The 19,350-nt window shown below is 47.7% G+C and overlaps 1 protein-coding gene across 1 annotated transcript in view; it reads right to left on the bottom strand.

Annotated features, from left to right (window-relative positions):
* Positions 1 to 5,294: 5,294 nt before the first annotated feature.
* Sord (sorbitol dehydrogenase) overlaps positions 5,295 to 19,350 on the bottom strand; it is a 29,876-nt gene continuing 15,820 nt past the window's right edge. The window contains exons 4-9 of the mRNA XM_048332285.1: positions 18,617 to 18,776; positions 14,949 to 15,067; positions 12,852 to 12,917; positions 11,657 to 11,832; positions 7,719 to 7,840; positions 5,295 to 6,670 (exon numbers count right to left, since the gene is read on the bottom strand). Coding sequence (XP_048188242.1) covers positions 6,505 to 6,670; positions 7,719 to 7,840; positions 11,657 to 11,832; positions 12,852 to 12,917; positions 14,949 to 15,067; positions 18,617 to 18,776 — 809 coding nt within the window. The 3' untranslated portion in view covers positions 5,295 to 6,504. The remainder of the gene's footprint in view (positions 6,671 to 7,718; positions 7,841 to 11,656; positions 11,833 to 12,851; positions 12,918 to 14,948; positions 15,068 to 18,616; positions 18,777 to 19,350) is intronic.

The following is a 19,350-nucleotide window of genomic DNA, read 5'->3' on the forward strand; positions in this document are numbered from 1 at the left end:
CCACCACCAGCACTCAGCCCAAATCTTTTCTTCTACAGTTAACTACTCACAGTGTGGCATCCATCCCTGGAGACAATCTGCTTTCCACAGATTCAAACATGTGTATGTGGGGGGCAGGGGGGGGCTTGGAGGTGTCATTGGGGTTATTTCATTGCTCTAACCTCACTTTTCTCCACTGTCAAATGGAGTAGTGACATGCCAACGACTGGAGACATCTGTCCTTGCAGGTAGCTGCTAGGACGATTTCCTTCTTTTGCGTAGCAGTGTAGTGTTCTCTTGAAAGGTGGCAATAATACCAAGAGCAGTTTTGGCAATGTTCATCACAGACTATACAAGAATAGACACAAATTAAATGGCTCAAGTGATAAGGCACTAGCTAAAGGACAGTGCCCTGGCCATGAGTTCAAGCCCCAGAACCGGCAAACAACATCAACAACAAAAACACCCAACTAAGGGATAGGGCCCAGGCCCTGAGTTCAAATACCGGCACAATAAACAAACAAAAAAAGATGAGGAACCCAATGCTTGAAGCAGTCAGGTGAGTTGTTCAAGGTCCTGAGTCAGTGGAGTAACTGAGCCCTTCATTTTTTTCTTTCTTTCACTTTCTTTCTTTCTTCCTTTTTTTTTTTTTTTTGCCAGTCCTGGTGCTTGATCTCAGGGCCTGAGCACTGCCCCTGGCTTCTTTTTGCTCAAGGCTAGCACTCTAGCACTTGAGCCACAGCGCCACCTCTGGCCATTTTCTATATATGTGGTGCTGGGGAATCGAACCCAGGGCCTCTTGTATACAAGGCAAGCACTCTTGCCACTAGGCCATATCCCCAGCCCAGAGTCCTTCATTCTTTTTCTGGAGAACCCAAGCTATCCCTGGGCTTCTTCCTTGGCCTTTTCAGTTAGAACATGGGTGTCTTTTCTTCACGTTGCCTAGGGCCCAATGGAAGACATAAGTCACTGACAGGCACCCCACCAGCCAACCACTGCATTCTGGGGAGAAAACAGCCTAGGGGAACACAAAGGCCTCTCTTGGGGTCCTAGCTTAGTATGGCGTCAAGGTGTGGAAGTCAGGGCGTGGTAAGGTCAGGGATGACCCTGGGGAGATCTGGCTGGAACTTGTCTCTTTTGGAGCTGTGCTGAAAGCCCAGCTGCAGCCCCAACCCAATGGGCAACTGGTGACTCACTTTCCTCTCTGTGCCCTGGATTAGTGGTTATTTGTTGCTCAGCTTTTTCCTCATTCACCTTCTCTTTGCTCATGTGTTGACCTCCCAATTACTGATAACAATTCTTCCCCATCCCATTCTTTCCTATTCCACACTGGGCGTCGGGGTGGGGGGACAAGGGGAAATGTTTCACTTTGGGGTTCCTGACATCAGATCTTGAAAAAAATCTACATGGTCGAGCTGGATAAACATGGCCTTAAATACATAATGTGCTAAGAAAATAAAATAGCAAGGTTCCTACGGATTGCCAAGCTTCTAGGGACCGGAGGATCCAAGATTTGCATCTTGATACCTAATCCAGCTCATTCTAAGCCATGCAGCAAGCCAGGGCTGCAGAGCAACCTTCTACACCCACGGGGTTCTATCCTCAGCAGCCCCTGAGCACTCACTTAGATCCAAGTTTTTCCACCTATATATGGCCTGGGTGGGGCCTCTCCAGAGAGTTTATTGGTCTCAGTATCAATACTCTTGTCTAGGGGCTGGGGATATGGCCTAGTGGCACGAGTGCTTGCCTCATATACATGAAGCCCTGGGTTCGATTTCTCCGCATGACACATATAGAAAAGGCTGGAAGTGGCGCTCTGGCTCAAGTGGTAGAGTGCTTACCTCACATGCACAAAGAAGGGAAGGAAAGGAGGGGGAGAGAAGGGACAAAAAGATATGGAGTCTTCAACTCCGTTATTTTCATTCTCAAACGTCACTTAAGCTTATGTCTGTAAGCTCAGTCAAGAGGCAATGGCAGGAGGATGGCAAACCTAAGGCCCCTCAAGGCACAGTTAGCAAGATCTTAAAAATAAAAACAACAAAATAAGCAAGCAAGTAAAAGGGCTGGTATGGTGGCTCAAGTGATAGAAAACTTGCCCAGCAAGTTTGAGGCCCTCCATTCAATCTCCTAACAGTGTGTGTGTGCGTGTGTGTGCGTGTGTGTGTGTATGCCTATATATCTATATGTGTCATAATTGTAACATTTCAGCCAAAATAGAGGGACCTGTCATTGATTAAAGGAGACTGCCACCTGCAGTATGGTTGTTCAGATCATGATTTCAGCAGGTCAATCATAAAAATTAACCTTTTAAAAAGTAACTAGGGAAAATTGATTGGTGTTATGTAACAGAAAGAAATGATTCATTTTGATGGAAAAAAGTAAATGTTCTCATTATGCTTATGAATACATGTACATGTTTTACATGTAAAGAGATTGTCTGAGGAAAAGCTAGAAGAGAGTACTTCAGTATCTTTTTTTTTTTTTTTGAGATTAGGTAGGCCAGGAAACCTCCAATTCTCAATCTTCCTGTCCTAGACGCCTAATTGCTGGGATTGTAGGCATGAATCACCACGCCAGCACCTTAATAGCTTAGCATCTTTAACACATGGATTATGCTGACTTTCTTTATTTTTCTGCCTTTGTTTATTTTCTTCCAATGCACCAACTTGCGTGACAGGGGATTATGGTGTCTCCTGATGACCAGGGCACAGGAAACAGCTGACTTGAAGTGCCTCTTGAGATTGCCACCAGGAAGCAGTTGTGAAGACGACTATGGAAGAGGCCCCAGGCTCTGGAAGGACTAAGCAGCTGGTAGCCTGTGAGCCCAGCCTGGGCTGGCTTGAGGGATCTGTTCCTCCACCATGTCTCAGAGGTGCCAGGCTCAGTACAAACCCGCCTACCTGAAGGCCCACCTTTTTCCTACCCTCTGCCCCTACCAGGCTTATATGGAACACAAGGCCAGTTAGTGACCAAAGTAGTGAAATCAGTGATGAGCTGGACCTGCCCTAGCCCAGGTCTGGGCTGCACAGACCCTTAAGACAACACACCCAGGAGCCTGAAGCCAAGGGGCAGGACAGGGTGATACCCAGGATACAGGTGTTTCCACAGACAGCCCTTCCCCCACCCTCACTCTAGCCACCGAGGCAAGACTAGAACTGGAACTTGAGAATGCCCCCATCAATGAACCCTAAGGGACACATCCAAAGGTATCCTCAGTCCCCAGCTCTCTGGGCGATGGAGACATTGAAGGTATCAGCGCCAGAGGAGACCCTAAGATTGCCTAATGCAAGCCTACAGTCAGCATGGGAGGAAACAGACTGAAGTGCCCAAGATTAGACAGAACCCAGGAATACTTGAATTAAATCTTTTAAGAACTTGCGACCTCTCAGAGGCCAGATTCTAGAAGTCACGCACTGTCCTCACCAAGCAGTTCCTTCTGGATGCACTGAGTCATCGCTTAGCCGGAACGCCATCTTCACACCTGTGGCCACGTTTCGGTACCCAGGGAAGGAGTAGAGGATCTGACTTAGCCAGGGTCTCAAGACCATGGGTGTCATGGTGAATTGGTGGCAGGTGTGTCAGAGACCATCTATGATGTCTGGAGGGTGCTTCCTGTGAGCCAGGGGCTCCTCGGCCAAGCCGCTACAGTTGCTCCCCCCGCCCCCCGCCCCCCGCCTCCATCCTAGTTGAATCACTTGAGATACTGTAGACCTGTCTGCCACCCAGGGATGTAGCCCGTATCAGTCACCATTGGTTAACCTGTAAGGACACCTCACTCAGCCTCAGTCCTAGCCTCGTGTTCGGAGCTAGGCAGGCGTTGCCTGTTTGGCTTCTGTACTGGACTTGCTGACATCATGAGCCTGCGTCAGTTCTGGCGAAGGGCAAATACTCCACACAGCCTGGCATCTCCCTGATCCTGACCTTGACCTGTGGCTCCAACAAGGCCTCCTCTATGCAAAACAGGAGCCCGGAGCGCAGGGAAGATGGCTAGAGATTCAGGGAGTGTGTCCAGAAATGATTTCACATCGGCACCAGGGATGATCACGGGGCGAGAGGTTGTTGCAGCACACCCCTTCCTTCTTGGAAAGGGGGGGGAGGGGGTCTATGAGGTAATCCTCCCCTTTTCACCCCCGAGGTTGTGTGTGTAGGGTCTTTCCCGATTCTCCACCCTTACCCCCCCCACCACCACCACTTGATTCAGTGCTGGGAGTGCCGACTGGGTGAGGTCCTCAGTGTTGACAGAAAGTGAACCAGTGCCTGGTGACAGAGCACACAGACGCCGCCAAGCCTCCCAAGGCCGGGGAACTTGTGGGAAATTCAACCTCTCGGTTCCGGGACTGATTCACTGAGCACTCATTGAGCGCACCTTGCGGAGGTGGTGGTAAAGAACGCTTGGGCCGGCCTTGAACTGTGATCTTCAGATCTCAGCCTCTCGAGTAGCTAGGATTACAGGCGTGAGCCACCAGTGCCCGGCTATTTGGTGTGCTTTTGCTATTTGGTGTGTTTTTGAGGCAGGATCTTGCCAGGTAGCCCAAGATGTCCTCAAACTTGTCATTCTCCTGCATCAGCCCTTCAAGCGCTGGAATTACAAGTGTGACCACTATTCCTAGCTCTGAACTACTTTTTTTTTTTTTTTTTTGCCAGTCCTGGGGCTTGGACTCAGGGCCTGAGCACTGTCCCTGGCTTCTTCTTGCTCAAGGCTAGCACTCTGCCACTTGAGCCACAGCGCCACTTCTGGCCATTTTCTGTATATGTGATGCTGGGGAATCGAACCCAGGGCCTCATGTATACGAGGCAAGAACTCTTGCCACTAGGCCATATCCCCAGCTCCATCTGAACTACTTTTGATTTGCCCATTCACTCTTCATAGTCACACTGCCACCTGAAGCCCCGTTGAGAATGAAAAACATAAGCAATCAGGTCATTGGCTTACCAGACCAAGCCTATTCAATGCTAAAGGAACCTTGGTCATCACCAAGTTGGAAGGAGATTTGAGAGAAGGCAGGTGGCAAGTACAGTCCCAACAAAATGGAACTAAGAGAAGGCAGGACAGTTGGGCTGGACTGAATGGCTACTGAGGATGTGTGAGGACAAGTCTCTTGATCCTGTCCTACTTCCAGGGGTGGGAGAAGAACAGTGTATGGCCTTGATCAAATTACTTTCTTACCTGCAAGACTATCATTATGTGTTTGGATGACTGGCGTCGATTTCCAGCAGTTAACGAAATTCTATTTAGTGCATAGAGTGTACTTGGTAAAGTGAAGCAGGTAACCTAAATCCACTCCTCCATAAACAGACATAAGAAACAGCTGTAGTGAGATAGCAGCAGAAAATTTATTGCCCAAAGCAGTTTGAGGAATTTCAGGCACTGGGCATGGCTTGCCCCCATGTAAACCGAGTTCTCTTCAAACTCACCCTCTGCCCACAGCTGGAGTGGGGGAATTAAAGGCCGCAGCCCAAGTTCTGTCACAGATACTATATCCTCATTCTTGATTAATAATCTCAAAAATCAGCAAGGGTGTGATTGGCCTTTAAAGTGTTATACAGGGGGAAAGAAACCCAAGATTAAAATAGGGCAAGTTCAGAGATACCCTTCCAACAGATGGGAAGATTCCTAGAGCCTTAACTGTGATGATCGGGGGAATCAATTTTCTCCCACCTACAATGACTAGAATTGAATAGAATTGTCTAATAACCATTGAGAGAGCCTACGAGGGGTTAACTGTGCTTTAGGGTGGGGTTGTAAAGTCCTCCAGTAGTTGACCAAGCCTTCTTGGGCTAGACAGGCAGGATTGAAGGTCTCCAGCTTGTCTAACAACAGAGCTGATGCTTCAGGTGGAGTGGGGAGTGGTAGAAAGGTGGTTCAGACACTTTGCAAGGCCCACCGCCTTACAAAAATGGGATGACCAACTGTCAGGAGTTGAAGCGGTGATCCGCAAGCAGATGAGAAGTACGCTGTTTGCAGCCATGTGAACACACATGGGATTTTGGTTGTATTCGTTTGTTTTTAAATTACCCTGGCCCTACAAAGTTAATCCTTTTATTATTATTATTATTCTTTTATCATCAAGCCAAATATAGCATTTGGCTCCAGAAACACTTCTTTGAACTATAACTTCTGGCAACTAGTCACCCCAAATCTTGAAAAATCAGCCTCAAAGCCAGTCTCTTCAAAATTCAGCTGATTCCCTGTCAGTCACAGTGGGACCAGAAACACAAGGGCAAATTTCTGTCCCCACCCAAAGAAGAGAAGAAGGGCAGCTCCTAATTCTCGCCTGCCAAACGCTGCTCTAGGATGCACAGGACTTTGCTCAGCACAAGCAGGTCATTCTGGTCACAAGGTCTCCAAAACGATCGCTATTTGCATTTTCAAGGCACATCAACTCCTCTGTAAGGCTCTGTGCTTAATGAATTACATCTATTATTCTTGTCATTCAAAAGAAAGTTTGTCATGAGGCCTACCCTGCCAGCCATTTAGCCCTGAGATACTGAAAGGGTAAGGAAGAGGGCACACCCCAATTCATATCAGGGATTCTGGTCACTAGGGTCACACTTGATCATGACTTTCAACCCCACTCCCTGTCTAGATGTTTCAAAGGCCTCCATGGCTTTCTCCAGAGGAAACCTGTGGGTGACTAAAGGCTTCACGTTTATAGTCTTGGATGCAAGCATTGAAATTGCCATTGGCCACCTGTAAGAGATCACAAGCATTATACTCAAACTTCAGGAAGAGATAGGTTCCCCCCCCAAAAAAAAACACGTTGGCCACATTCATTTCTAGCACTGTGCTTCCCTAAGGCAAATGTACAGACTATTGCTTGAGGAAATCACCTAAAGCTTGTAATCCGCAGGACCATTTCTAATTGCCCCATGGCCAAAACCCCATCCCCTCATTTTACAAGGTTCATCATGAAGCATAGGATTGCTTTGGCATGAAGGTGCAGGGTATACTACAGAAGCCACTGTGAAAAGGCAATACATCTCAGAGAAGCAGCCTAGGATAATCCAGTCACACCCACTAGCAGCTCAGCTTGGCAGAGTTTACTAGAAAACAGATGCCCTGTTGAGGACCTGGACTTACAGACCATAAAGCTGGGAAGGATGTCCCAGACAGAAGGCTCTAGGAGGTAACAAGGTAGTGGACAAGGGAAGGACATGGGAAAGATAAACAAGACTCTCTTCTTCACAATGGAACCTGGGACTCGGGAGTGTGAGCCAAAGGACTTGATTTCTTATACTTGTCCTCCCTTTTCTCTTACATTTTTAATTAATGTATTTAGCTAGCCCTAGGACTTGAACTCAGGGGCTTGGCTATGTCCCTGAGTTTTTTTTTTTTTTTTGTCAAAGCCAGCACTATACTAGTTGAGCCGCAGCTCTACTCCTGGCTTTTTGGTGCTTACTTGGAGATAAGAGTTTCACAGGCTGACTTTGAACTGTGGTCCTCAGATCTCAGCCTTCTGAGTAGGTAGGATTACAGGTGTAGTAAGCCACCGGACCCTGGGTTACAGCAGCAAACAGTTGGTAGAGCATGCCTCAAATTTCCCCTCCCTGTCTCCGTCTCTCCATCAGGGCAAGAAGTACATGTTCTGTCTTTGGAGCCCTATCAAATCACACGGCTGTCCGTGTGGCCAGGGAGTGGCCCTCACGAATAAACAGAGACTGACGGTCTCCGCGGCTGTGCGGGCCTGCCCTGGACTGGCTGGCGGCTGGCCACCCCGGCTCACCCAGAGCACACTCACGTGTTGCAGTATCGAAATACACCCTTGATATCCACCTCCCGGGCAGCTGCATGCACCAGGGGTACGGACGCCATCTCAGCACCCATTCCCACAAGCACCAGGGTTCCACCGGAGATAGTGGCCTGCAGGAGAATCAGAAGAAGCAAGAAGACCCAGTTGATAGGAAAACACTGACACCCATGGTGTCATCACACAGATGTCTTCTGATGGCATTCAGTGAGCATCCCAAAAGTTCCAGAGACTGTGATTCTCATTCTATTTCTGAATTCTTCAACATGCCTATCAAACCTGTCAGAGCAACGCGGTAGACATCATCAGCTTTACAGATCCTGAAACAACACATTTGACCCATGGAGAACCAGGTACGGCAGGAGCATCCTCCAGAGACCTAACAATTCAGTACCAGAGGGCTGGAGGCGTGGCTCAAGTGATGAGTGCCCGCCTAGCAAGCCCGAGGCCTTGAATTCAAAACCTAAGTACCTCAAAAACAACAAAAAAAACCCCAAACCCTCAGTACTAGATTTTGGCACCAACCACTTTCATATCCTGACAGGACTTGATGAGGCCCCTCATTAGCTATCTTCCGAGCTCACCAGCAGGGAGAAAACTGTACCCACCACACAGTTGGGCACCTGGAATTCTGTGATTGTAAAAATGGCTTCCTGGTCGGGGAACAGACCCTGGCCTGTTGTAATCCTACTTACTCAGGAGGCTGAGATCTAAGGATCACAGTTCCAAACCAGCCTGGGCAGGAAAGTGCCCCCAATTCACCACCAGAAAACCAGAAGTGGCTCTGTGGCTCAAAGTGGTAGAAGGCTAGCTAGCCTTGAGCACACAATTGCCCAGGCCCTGCCTTCAAGCCCATGACCAACAACAACAGAAAGAAGAACTACAAAAAGAAGATAAGTGGCCCTCCCCCATTCTCCGGATCCGATGGAGAGCGTTTTGCAGTGCTAAGGGCCTGAGGCAGAGCTTGGGTCTAGAGCCAAATAGGGTAACTCCCAATGCTGCATTGTGGGACCTTAGACTTGCTCTCTATGTTAGTCTCTGATGTGTAGCAATCATAGTAGTTGGACTCAGTGTTTGGCTGTTTTATATTTTTACTGAAGTGTAGTCACAAATGATAAATGTATGTGCACAAAGGAAAATACTGCTGTCTTCTTTGATAGATGGGAGAGAGTGGTCAAAGTTGTTAGGCTGAGCTACAGAAAACTTTTTTTGTACTGGTACTAGGGTTTTAACAAGGCCTTTCCACTCAAGGCTGGCATTCTATCCCTTGAATCACAGCTCCATTTCTGGTTTCTTGATGGCTAATTGTCATTAAGAGTCTCCAAGACTTTCCTGCCTAGGCTGGCTTTGAACCAGGATCCTCTTATCTCAGCTCTGAGTAACTATGATGATCGGCATGAGCCACTGGTACCCAATGCACAGAAAAAAATTTTTTTTTCCAGTCCTGAGGCTTGAACTCAGGCCTGGGCACTGTCCCTGAGCTTCTTTGTGCTCAAGGCTAACACTCTACTGCTTGAGCCACAGCGCCATTTCTGGCTTTTTCTGTGTATGTGGTACTGAGGAATCGAACCCAGGGCTTCATGCATGCTAGGCAAGCACTCTACCACTGAGCCACCAGCCCTTTTTTGGTCAGCTGTGGGGCTTAGGCATTATTCCTGAGCCTCTTTGCTCAAGGCTGGCGCTCTACTACTTGAGCCATAATGCTGCTTCCAGTCTTTGAGTAGTTGATTGGAGATAAGGGTCTCACAGGGACTTCTCTGCCCAGGCTAGCTTCGAACTGGGATCCTCAGATCTGAGTCTCCTGAGTAGCGAAGATTACAGGTGTGAGCCACCAGTGCCTGGCTCATAGAAAAGCCTCGAGTGAAAGAAATTTTTTTTCAGGAAAGCTATCTCCCAACCACTGGCAGTTTCTCACCCATCATTGGCCACCCCAAGTTGCCAGGAATCTTAACAGTTTGCTGACCACCTGTCCAGCACTGCTTAGACTACCTGACCACAATGGCTTTGACCACCTCACCGAGGAGGTGATCCATTCTATATGCCAAGGCGCATCTCGTCAACACCACCCAGTCGCCAAGGGCAGAAGGGAGACGCTGAGATGTGTGTGTGCGCGCGTGCTGCTGCGTGACTTGTCACGAATGACCAGTTTGCCACTCCGTGTGCCCCTCAGGAGAGATGCCATTTCAAGCTGCCGAAGCCCTTGGGTCACACACACCTCTCTGCCCATCTTAGGCTGGTCCAGGAGCCTGACAATTAGACTTCCACCATCAACATCTGGAAGGAACATCTGTTCCCGAAGGCACTCGCGTCAGCAGACGAGCCATGGAAGCTGTGTCCTATGCCCCTCGGCTGCACTGCCTCACTGTAGAGGGCAACCACTGGTCTGCCGGCCACTTCAGATAGGAGATCAACCTTCCCTGCTGCCATTTTCCCCAAGTGCCTAACACAGTACTTGCATTCAGCAGGTACCTAAGATGGAGTAGCTCTGTCATACACAGACCCATCATCCCTCCTGAGGTCTTGGTTTCTCCCTGCCCCTTCCCACATGGGTGGAGCAAAAGGCTGGCTGACTCCAGATGAAATTTAGGACAGGGCTAAGTGACACCTATTCTTCCCTGGGGCTATTCCGTGTGTTCCCAAAGCACCTGGAATCTCGGCAAGAGGAGGTGGTTATACAAGAGTTCCAGGCTTGAGGGTATGCCACCCTTGAGGGTATGCTTGAGGAGTTAGCTTTCTCCATAGTTTTGCATTGGCTGCAGTGTCCTGTGTGTGAACCACTGGAAGCTTCCTGTGAGGAAGCAGTCTGGGTGCAGGGACAGTTCATGGTCAGCTGTGTTCTCCAGTCCAGCCCTTTCCAGGTATCACAGTTGCTTCCTTTTGTTTCTGAAGCCACAGGGGATCATTGTGTCAGCTCAGGCACTGACTTTATATAGCTGATGACTACAAAGACTTTATACAGCTTGAAGCCAAGTCAGCAATATAACCCCTCAATGTGCTAACTGACTTTCAGGGCTATTGTGCAGACTAGGCATCATGCTATCTAAAGCAATGCACCCAGGTCCTGGGATACAGTCTTTCTGGGAACCTAGAAGTTAGGCTTTTCCCTCTTGTTCTTGTACTTTGCTCTGTTGATGCAATTCCCCACTCCAATTCCTTGTCCGTTTCCCATAAATTGCTGATGGGTAGGACCCCTGATTTAGGATCAGATCAGGCATTGGCAGCTTATCTGTTCCTAGTTCTAGGTGACTGCATGACAGGAGCCAACTTTGACCCCAAGAAATCACTTCATCTTTGTGATCAACTGAATTAACGACTCAAAGACTACAATTTTCCTCAATAAAGTAATTCAGGAATTTCTTCCCTGTTCCTCCTTCTGATATGTAAAGCAAGTGCTATCATGTCCACATCAGAAATTAAAAAAAAAAAAAAAAACAAAATTCTGACCTGAGTGCCAGTGACTCGCGCCTGTAACCCTGGCTACTCAGAAGGCTGAGATCTGAGGATTGTGGTTTGAAGCCAGCACGAGCAGAAAAGTTGTGAGAATCTCACCTCCAAGAAACCAGTAAGAAAAAGCCAGCCAGAGTGGTGCTGTGGCTCTAGTGGCAGAGTGCTAGCCTTGAACACAAAGAGGCTCAGGGACAGCGCCTAGGCCCTGAGTTCAAGCTAGGATGTGTGTGTGGGAGGGTGACACAAAATTTGGGGGGCAAGAAGTGTGGCTAATGGTAGGCTGACTGCCTGTTTGGCACGCATGAGGCCCTGAGTCCAAGCCTCAGAAGTGCCCAAGAGAGATAAGCAATACTGCTTTCGGGTCGGGGTGTCGGGGGTGTCATACAGAGAGGTAGGGGAGAAGCGTGAAGGTGGGTCTCCTCACTTCTACTCTGTTTGTTCCCCAAAGCTGCCCTCCAGCTCGGGGCCTGCAGTCTACTCACGTAGATCCCCGTCTGGATGGAGGACTCTGCCCCGGTGCACTCGATGGTCACTTCCGGCTTAGACCCCAGAAGATTTTCCACTTTCCTGGCAATTTCCTTAGGGCTCTCCTTGGCGATCTGGAGAATGCAATCAGCTCCCACTTCCTTGGCTTTACTCAACCGAGAGGCATTCAGATCTAAAGGGATCAAATGGAGAAAGGGGATGACTGACTTAGGGAAGCAATGAAACAAGGGCATGATCTGATGAGGGCAACAAAGCCGCACTGGTGGGAGGAGCTGCGGAGGCCCAAGGCCTCTCTCCCCAACCTCATCCACTGCCACGCAGCTTCACAGGATCCCCTCACAACGCACTCCCACGCCGTTAGATCCGCACACGGCCCTGTGAACGCCGCAGCTCTTCCCCACGACACAATACGTCCACATATTCCACACACGTATAGAACCCCATAGTACATACACACACGGCACACACACGCCCCTACCCAAACCCTCTTTGCCTCCTAATAGACAAACACACCAAGGGCTGTTTGTCCCTATAGGAAGGGCCACGTCCTCCTATCCTCAGCCGCCGCCTCTCACTTCACAACCCTAGTCCTGAGTGACTCATCCCTGGGTGGGCTTTTCAACCCTAGAATCCAGGAGAAAAGAGGTGGAATTCCTTAAGAAACATAGAGCCCTGAGAAGTAGCTGTGGTTTGCTCCCTACGGGGTAGCAAGTGTTGGAGGTTTGTCTCTATTGTTAGAGTGGTAGAACCATAAAGACCCAAATGCAAGGCAATTGAGTTCACTAGGATTACTGCCCATGAAAGGGTTAATGCTGATCTGAGCTGCTCTGGCTTCCTGTCTTGACTTGTAATCTCTTTTTATAAAAATGATCATCTCTTAAGGTAGTTGTACAAAGGGGTTGTTCAATTCAACAGATACTTGATATCTTCTGCACATGCTGCTGCCATCTGCATGGGGTATTTATTTACTAAAGGGCAAATCAATAGGAATGCCCAGTCTTTCAGCCTCTGAAACAGTGAGCTACATATAAACCCCTTTCAAAGTACCCGGCCTCAGGGACCTTATTATGGTAACAGAAAGTAGACTAACAAAGGAAAGCAATGGGTCTCATGCTCCTCCCTGTACTTGGTGTAGCTATTTCCATCTCAAGATTTAAGACAAAACGAAAATAATAAACACAACTTTCATACCAGTTACCACGACTTGAGCTGCTCCCATTGCCTTGGCCACAATCAAAGTAACCAGTCCAATTGGCCCTAAGTGAAAGAAAATAAGAGATGTTTGTAGATTATTCAACATTAGCTCTCCCTCTTGTCCAGGAGCTATATCTTCTGTGTCACTAGCATTTATCCGCGTGCCTAACACATAATAAGACCTTAACAAGTGTTCATGGGTGCAGAAGTAAAAATGCATAAGAACTGTTTTCTCATGAAACACGCTTCTCGGGTTCTATTTGAGCCTCTTATACTAGAAATTTCCCACTTATTCCTGGATGCTGCTTGAAGATCATCTTCAAGAACCAGAGAATCAGGAGGTCTAGATTTTCCTGACTCTCATAAGCTATCCCACCTCTCCAAAGAGAGACATCCTTTCCTGAGTTGACCCAGATCCTTAGGCAGCTCCAGGATGTGCAAGATGTCCCCAAATATCTCCAGACCACCTGCTTCCTCACGTGTCTTCATGTTAGATAGAAAACACTGGTTTTGGGGGCTGAGAATATGGCCTAGTGGCAAGAGTGCTTGACTCATATACATGAAGCCCTGGGTTCGATTTCCCCAGCACCACATATATAGAAAATGGCCAGAAGTGGTGCTGTGGCTCAAGTGGTAGAGTGCTAGCCTTGAGCGGGAAGAAGCCAGGGACAGTGCTCAGGCCCTGAGTCCAAGGTCCAGGACTGGCAAAAAAAAAAAAAAAGAAAGAAAGAAAAGAAAACACTGATTTTCATGGAAAACCCAAACCCACAAAATTGAATAAGTATTTTGAGTTTGTTTTTGTGCACAGACCTTGAAAACAACTTCGTGTCAAAAGCAGGACACTGGAAAATACCTAAAATGTCCAACAAAGGTTGATTAGTTAAGTACACTACTTTGGGGATAATACAGCCATTAAAAATTGCGCCAAATTGGGTGCCAGTGGCTCACACCTGTGATCTGTGAGCCTAGCCATTCAGGAGGCTGGAGATCTAAGGATCAAGGTTCAAAGCCAGACCAAGCAGAAAAGTCCGTGAGACTCTTATTTCGAGTAAACGAATCAGAAAAAGCCAGAAGTGGTGCTGTGGCTCAAGTGGTAGAGCACTATCCTTGAGCACAAAGAGGTTCGGGGACAGTGCCCAGGCCCTGAGATCAAGCCCCAAGACCAGAAGAAAAAATTGTGTCATAACTCTTTATCTGAAAAAATTAAAATCGAGTAGGCACTGAGTATGGTGTACATGTACATAATCCCAGCACTGGGGAGGCGAAGGCAGGAGGATTTAAAATTTGAGGCCATTCTCAGTAAGCAGCTGTCTCAAAGAACAAAAACAAAAATTAAATGTTAAAATCTTAACCAATGGCTCTGTGAGGGTGATGAGTCACGAGGGAATTTTTCTCTGTGATTGTGTGTTGTGTGTGACATTTCACTATTCTATTTACAGAAAGGTATTATTATGCCATTTTTTAAAAAGTCTGTCACCTAAGTTCTGAGATCTGGTGCCTCACTGAGCCCCATCTGTTCTACTTCCATCATTCCGTTTAGGAAGCCAAAGAGAAAAATCACTGACAATTGTGTATGTAAAACACCAGATCATACCCACAAGGAGATGATAGATGTGTGTGCATGTGTGTGTGTTTCTAGTATTCAAGCCTGAAATGGCTTAGTCAGAGGCCTCGGCCTCCAGGGCACAGAGAAGACAGCTCACTGAGTCCCCTTTGCAGGCAGCTCTGGTACCTGGTGGTCTGGATTCTACCTTTCCCACAGGCTGGGAGCAAGGTCTCCTCTGTGGATGTGGGGACCAGGCCGTGACTTGCCTGGCGTGATCATTACTACCAAAAAAATATTTCCTTAGTTTATGTCAAATATTTAAAAATAATCACAAGCTACATTCTTTAAATGAATAAAGGAGTTTCGTGTTGCTCAGGAATTCTAACATTAGTTACTATCATGTGACAAGCAAAGTGCTGATGATCGTCGAGGAAGATTCTGGAACCAATCTCAGCACTTGGAGGGGGGAACCAGATAGAAGAGGGGTCTCCATATTCCCAATCGATAAAACCATCACCATATAACCAAGTGTCCCCCCCATTGCTTACCAGCTCCACACACCAGGACCTTGTTCCCCAGGGATACTCCACCTCGCCGGCAGGCATAGATCCCCACGGAGAGGGGCTCAATCAGGGCCCCTTCCTCAAAGGTGACATTGTCAGGGAGCCTAAAAGAGTTACCCAACATGCAGTTAGATCCACTAACAACAGCATACTATTGTAGCATAATGATTACCACCATAGTAATAACACTGAGACTTACTTATGGCAAGACAACGGGCTCAGCACTTTACATTCACTCGTGTCCATACCAAAACACTTCTGTGGTAGATACCGTTATTTCTACTTTTCAGATGAGGAAACTGAGGCTTTGTGGATAAATAAATGACTTGCCCCCCCACCCCACCCCCCGCACCAAGATTCAAAGATAGTTATTCAGGGGCTCAAAAGGTTTTGAGTCTGAATCTAGATAGGTCTGTCTCCAGAACCCAGGCCACACTCCCATCAGAGTTCTCAGTGAGCATGTTTTCTTTACTGTCAAGATGCACAGTGAATTACCAGCAGGTATCACTCTGTTATCTGTCCCCCACTATATGTTTCAGAAGAGCCACATCTGGTGACAGCAGCTGCCTGGCTGCCCAGGACTGGTTCAAGTGGGAACAGAGCCTGTTCCACGTAGCTCACTCAGGGCTGTGTCCCTTTCACCACAGGTTCTTGGTTTTCACTTCTGAGTCCACTGGCATCTCAACCTCATCCACAATCCAGCTGACGATGACAGTAAACATTTGCGTTAGGCTTTAGAGGTTAGAGAACTTCTTACCCATCATCTGATTTGATCCTCAGGATAACAGTATTGGGCAGACAGGACAGACTTTATTTTTACCTTTATTTTACAGAACAGGAAACTGAAGCTCAATGACATTAAGAGTGGCCCAAGGTGAAACGGCTGGTTCCTAGCCTTGAACCAAGTGTCCTCACTCCATACCCTCTGCCTGACCCCACATTAGCTGTCTCTTGGTTCTGTGGCTAGTATCTTATTTCTACTAGTTCCTTGCTGCCCGGTATTTACTGAGTGCCCTCAAAACCAGCACAGGATGGAACACAAAAAGGTTCAAGTTCCCAATAGAAACACACAGTAGCTAGCCAAGTGTTGTGCTCATCCCCGAGTCTTGCGGTCTTGTCACTGTTTCCAATCCTCAACTATGTGATTAGCAGCCTCACCTCTTCCTTTCTTACATCATCTCCCCCACTCTAACCCAAACAAGACTGACTACAGACATCAATTCCATAGAAGGGGAACGGACTGGAAATGAAATAATGAGGACGCGCTCATTCTTTAAAGGTCCCCCCCATACACACCACTTACTCTAGATACGACAGCCTGCCACTTCACACCTGCATTCCCATAGATCTCTAATGGTTCTAAGCCAATTCCTTCTCTCTCCTTCCTTGGACCTCTTAGAATTACAACACGCCTGGCTCAAGTGGTAAAGCGCCAGTCTAGCACAAGTGCAAGGAACGGAGTGAGTATAAACACAAGTTTCCCTCCCAAAGAACATCAAGTACCCTTTCCCTACAAAGAATATCCAATACGAAGAAAAAGAACATCAAAGAGAAGTGGGACTGGAGATGGCAGGGTGGTGAAGGTTGGGACTGGAGATGGCAGGATGGTAAAGGTTGAGTATTCCCCTCCGATACAGGGATAGGAGTTCCCTAGCTGGACCCTTGGTCGCTGGTCAGGGATTAGATTCCTGGGTCCTCCCTCTCCAACTCTGTCCAATAGGGATTCACAGGGAATGGAGAGGCGAGAGTTCCAGGTTTTTTTTCCCATCCCTGGCCTTTCATGTTTTTATGAACACCAGAGAACAAAACAACTTGTTATATATATATATATATAATATGCTACAGGAAACAAAGGAGTAAATAAGGGATGACCAAGAAGCAAGGAGAAGGAAGCAGAAAGGTAGAAGATAGGAGAATAGGAAAATAAAGAGGTAGTGGTGATGTAGGAATGCATCCTCACACACAGAAATCAGAAGAGAAGTCTAAGGTCTAGGATTACATTAGAGGTAGGGCAGGAGGGATCTTCCGAGGAGGGGAATTCTGGTCAAGGGTTACATAGCTTCCAGAGAACCTTGGGTGCTCAGCTTTCCCATAGCACTCCCAACTGATATACACTGCTACGTACCATTCCTTAAACACAAACCACCACAATCTCCATTCCCAGTGCCAGGCCTCCCTCTCGGGTCAATTCTGTACCTCCATGACTGGATGGTTTGCCTTGGCACCATCGATCAAGCACCAGGTGCATGTGCCAGCCTCATAGTGGGTAGACGTTGCTCATTAATCTCATCAACTGTTCTGTGACAGAGGTACCATTATTACATCCATTTCACAGGCAAGGATCAAGGATACCGAAGTCATAAAACCTAAGGCACACCTTCAAGGATACACAGTATGTGATGGAGATGAATAATCAACTTGAACTTTATCACTGTGCTCAGAATTCTACCTTCCATGAAAATACTATTTGTGTCGGTGTCTTTTGAGGCTTAAACTTAGGGCCTGGGCACTGTCCTTAGCTTTTTCACTCATTTACTTGGGCTCTGTCCTTAGCTTTTTCACTCATTTACTTGGGCTCGACATCCAACTTTTTTTTTTTTTTTTGAGGGTGGTTAACTGGAGGTAAGAATCTCATGCTTGAGCTGGCTTAGAGCTAGGATCCTCAGATCTCACCTTCCTGAGTAGCTAGGATTAACTGTCATAAGCCACCAGCACATGCCCTACTGTTTGTATCTTGGACAGGTTCCAAAAAGGATGGGTTGATTCAGTAGCTCCCTGCTGAAAGGAGGAATTGTCTAAAAAACAACAACAACCTGCTTTCTTCCAGAGCAGGCTTAGGTGTTGACTTAAAACTTACTACAAGGTCTCTGACCTGTTGATTATTTCCAAGACTTCCAGTAGGCACCCCCCAAAAAAACGATCAGACTGCCGCTGTAAGTGGCTCCTAGACTCCATCGGATAAGCCCCGTACCTGCCAACACTGGGGCCCAGCTCGGGGAAGGGAAACTTGGGTCGGGTCAAGAGGGAAGCCACATACCCATACCACGGAGCATCTCTGAGGCTCAGCTTCTCAGCTCAAGGCCATTGCAGATAAGAGGTGGGACCCCGTCCCCCCCCCCCCCCCCACCTCCTGGCTCTGCTCTGTGCCTGAATCCGTCAGCCCCGGGGTGAAACTGCAGTAACAGTGCACCGCTCGTGATTATAAGACTCGCAAAGCGCCTATTGGATACAAAGGCAAGTCTGCAGTAATTGTCTAATTTAGTCTTTTGGTGATTAAAGGAAACTGCAGCAGAGGAAGGTTCAATCTTGTGCCTAAAGTCACTCAGAAGGCAAGAGTGGATCCAGCATGCCAAGACTCCTACCCGGGCAGCACACTGCACCTTTCTGGCGGCTGAAACTCAAATGGAACCAGTTCTCTCTAGGATGGCTATGTGTGGGGGGGGGGGGGGGGGCGTGGATGAGAGATCTCAGCAACAATTTTGTGTTGTTCCAGATTAAAATCTACCACTGAATCAATTTTAGCCCCAAGAGGCTACCATCCCTCTGTGCCACCAAGATGGACAGGCCTACCAGGGGGATTAAAAAACCAAAAAGTCACAGGGATGTAGAAAGAGGAAAGAGGTCCCAGGGACAGCTGGAACCTGAATACTAACTTGTAGCAGAAGTCAGCATTGTGCTTGTAGAAGCGGGACAGATTTCCATCGTCAGGGGGAGTGGCACAGAAGAAAATGGATGGGGTCAGGTTGTACCGCCCAATTTTGCAGAAATAATCATTTTCTCGGGGAGACCCTGGCTCAATGGCAACACGATCACCTGAAAAGGAAAACCAAAACGGGTTGCTGTGTTTGGGAAAGGAAGCTGAGCATTTTTCTTTAAAAAAAAAAAAGGGGTGGGGTGGGGCTGGGAATATGGCCTAGTGGTAGAGTGCTTGCTTCTTATACATGAAGCCCTAGGTTCGATTCCTCAGTACCACATATATAGAAAAGGTCAGAAGTGGTGCTGTGGCTCAAGTGGCAGAGTGCTAGCCTTGAGCAAAAAGAAGCCAGGGACAGTGCTCAGGCCCTGAGTCCAAGGCCCAGGACTGGCAAACAAAACTCTCAAGGCTCAAGGGAACTTGCAACTGAGAATCTTTGTGCTGTAGCCTCTATGTGGTTTATAATATTGCATTAAAAGTATTTAAAAAAAAAAAGATGGCGCCCTTCCTGCCCCCCAACCTCTTCTTTCAAGTTATCTGACATCCTCTCCAGGACCTCTCTCATTAACAAAGCAAAATTAGCCCATAGCTACTAGCTATGCGGAGGCAGCTGGATCAGGGATAAATGCCCAGTGCGGAGAACTCTTCCCTCCGGAAAATAAATTTAGCAAATCTAGGGGGAAAACACAGCCA

Source organism: Perognathus longimembris, chromosome 23, assembly GCF_023159225.1.
Source record: "Perognathus longimembris pacificus isolate PPM17 chromosome 23, ASM2315922v1, whole genome shotgun sequence".
Lineage (NCBI taxonomy): Eukaryota > Metazoa > Chordata > Mammalia > Rodentia > Heteromyidae > Perognathus > Perognathus longimembris.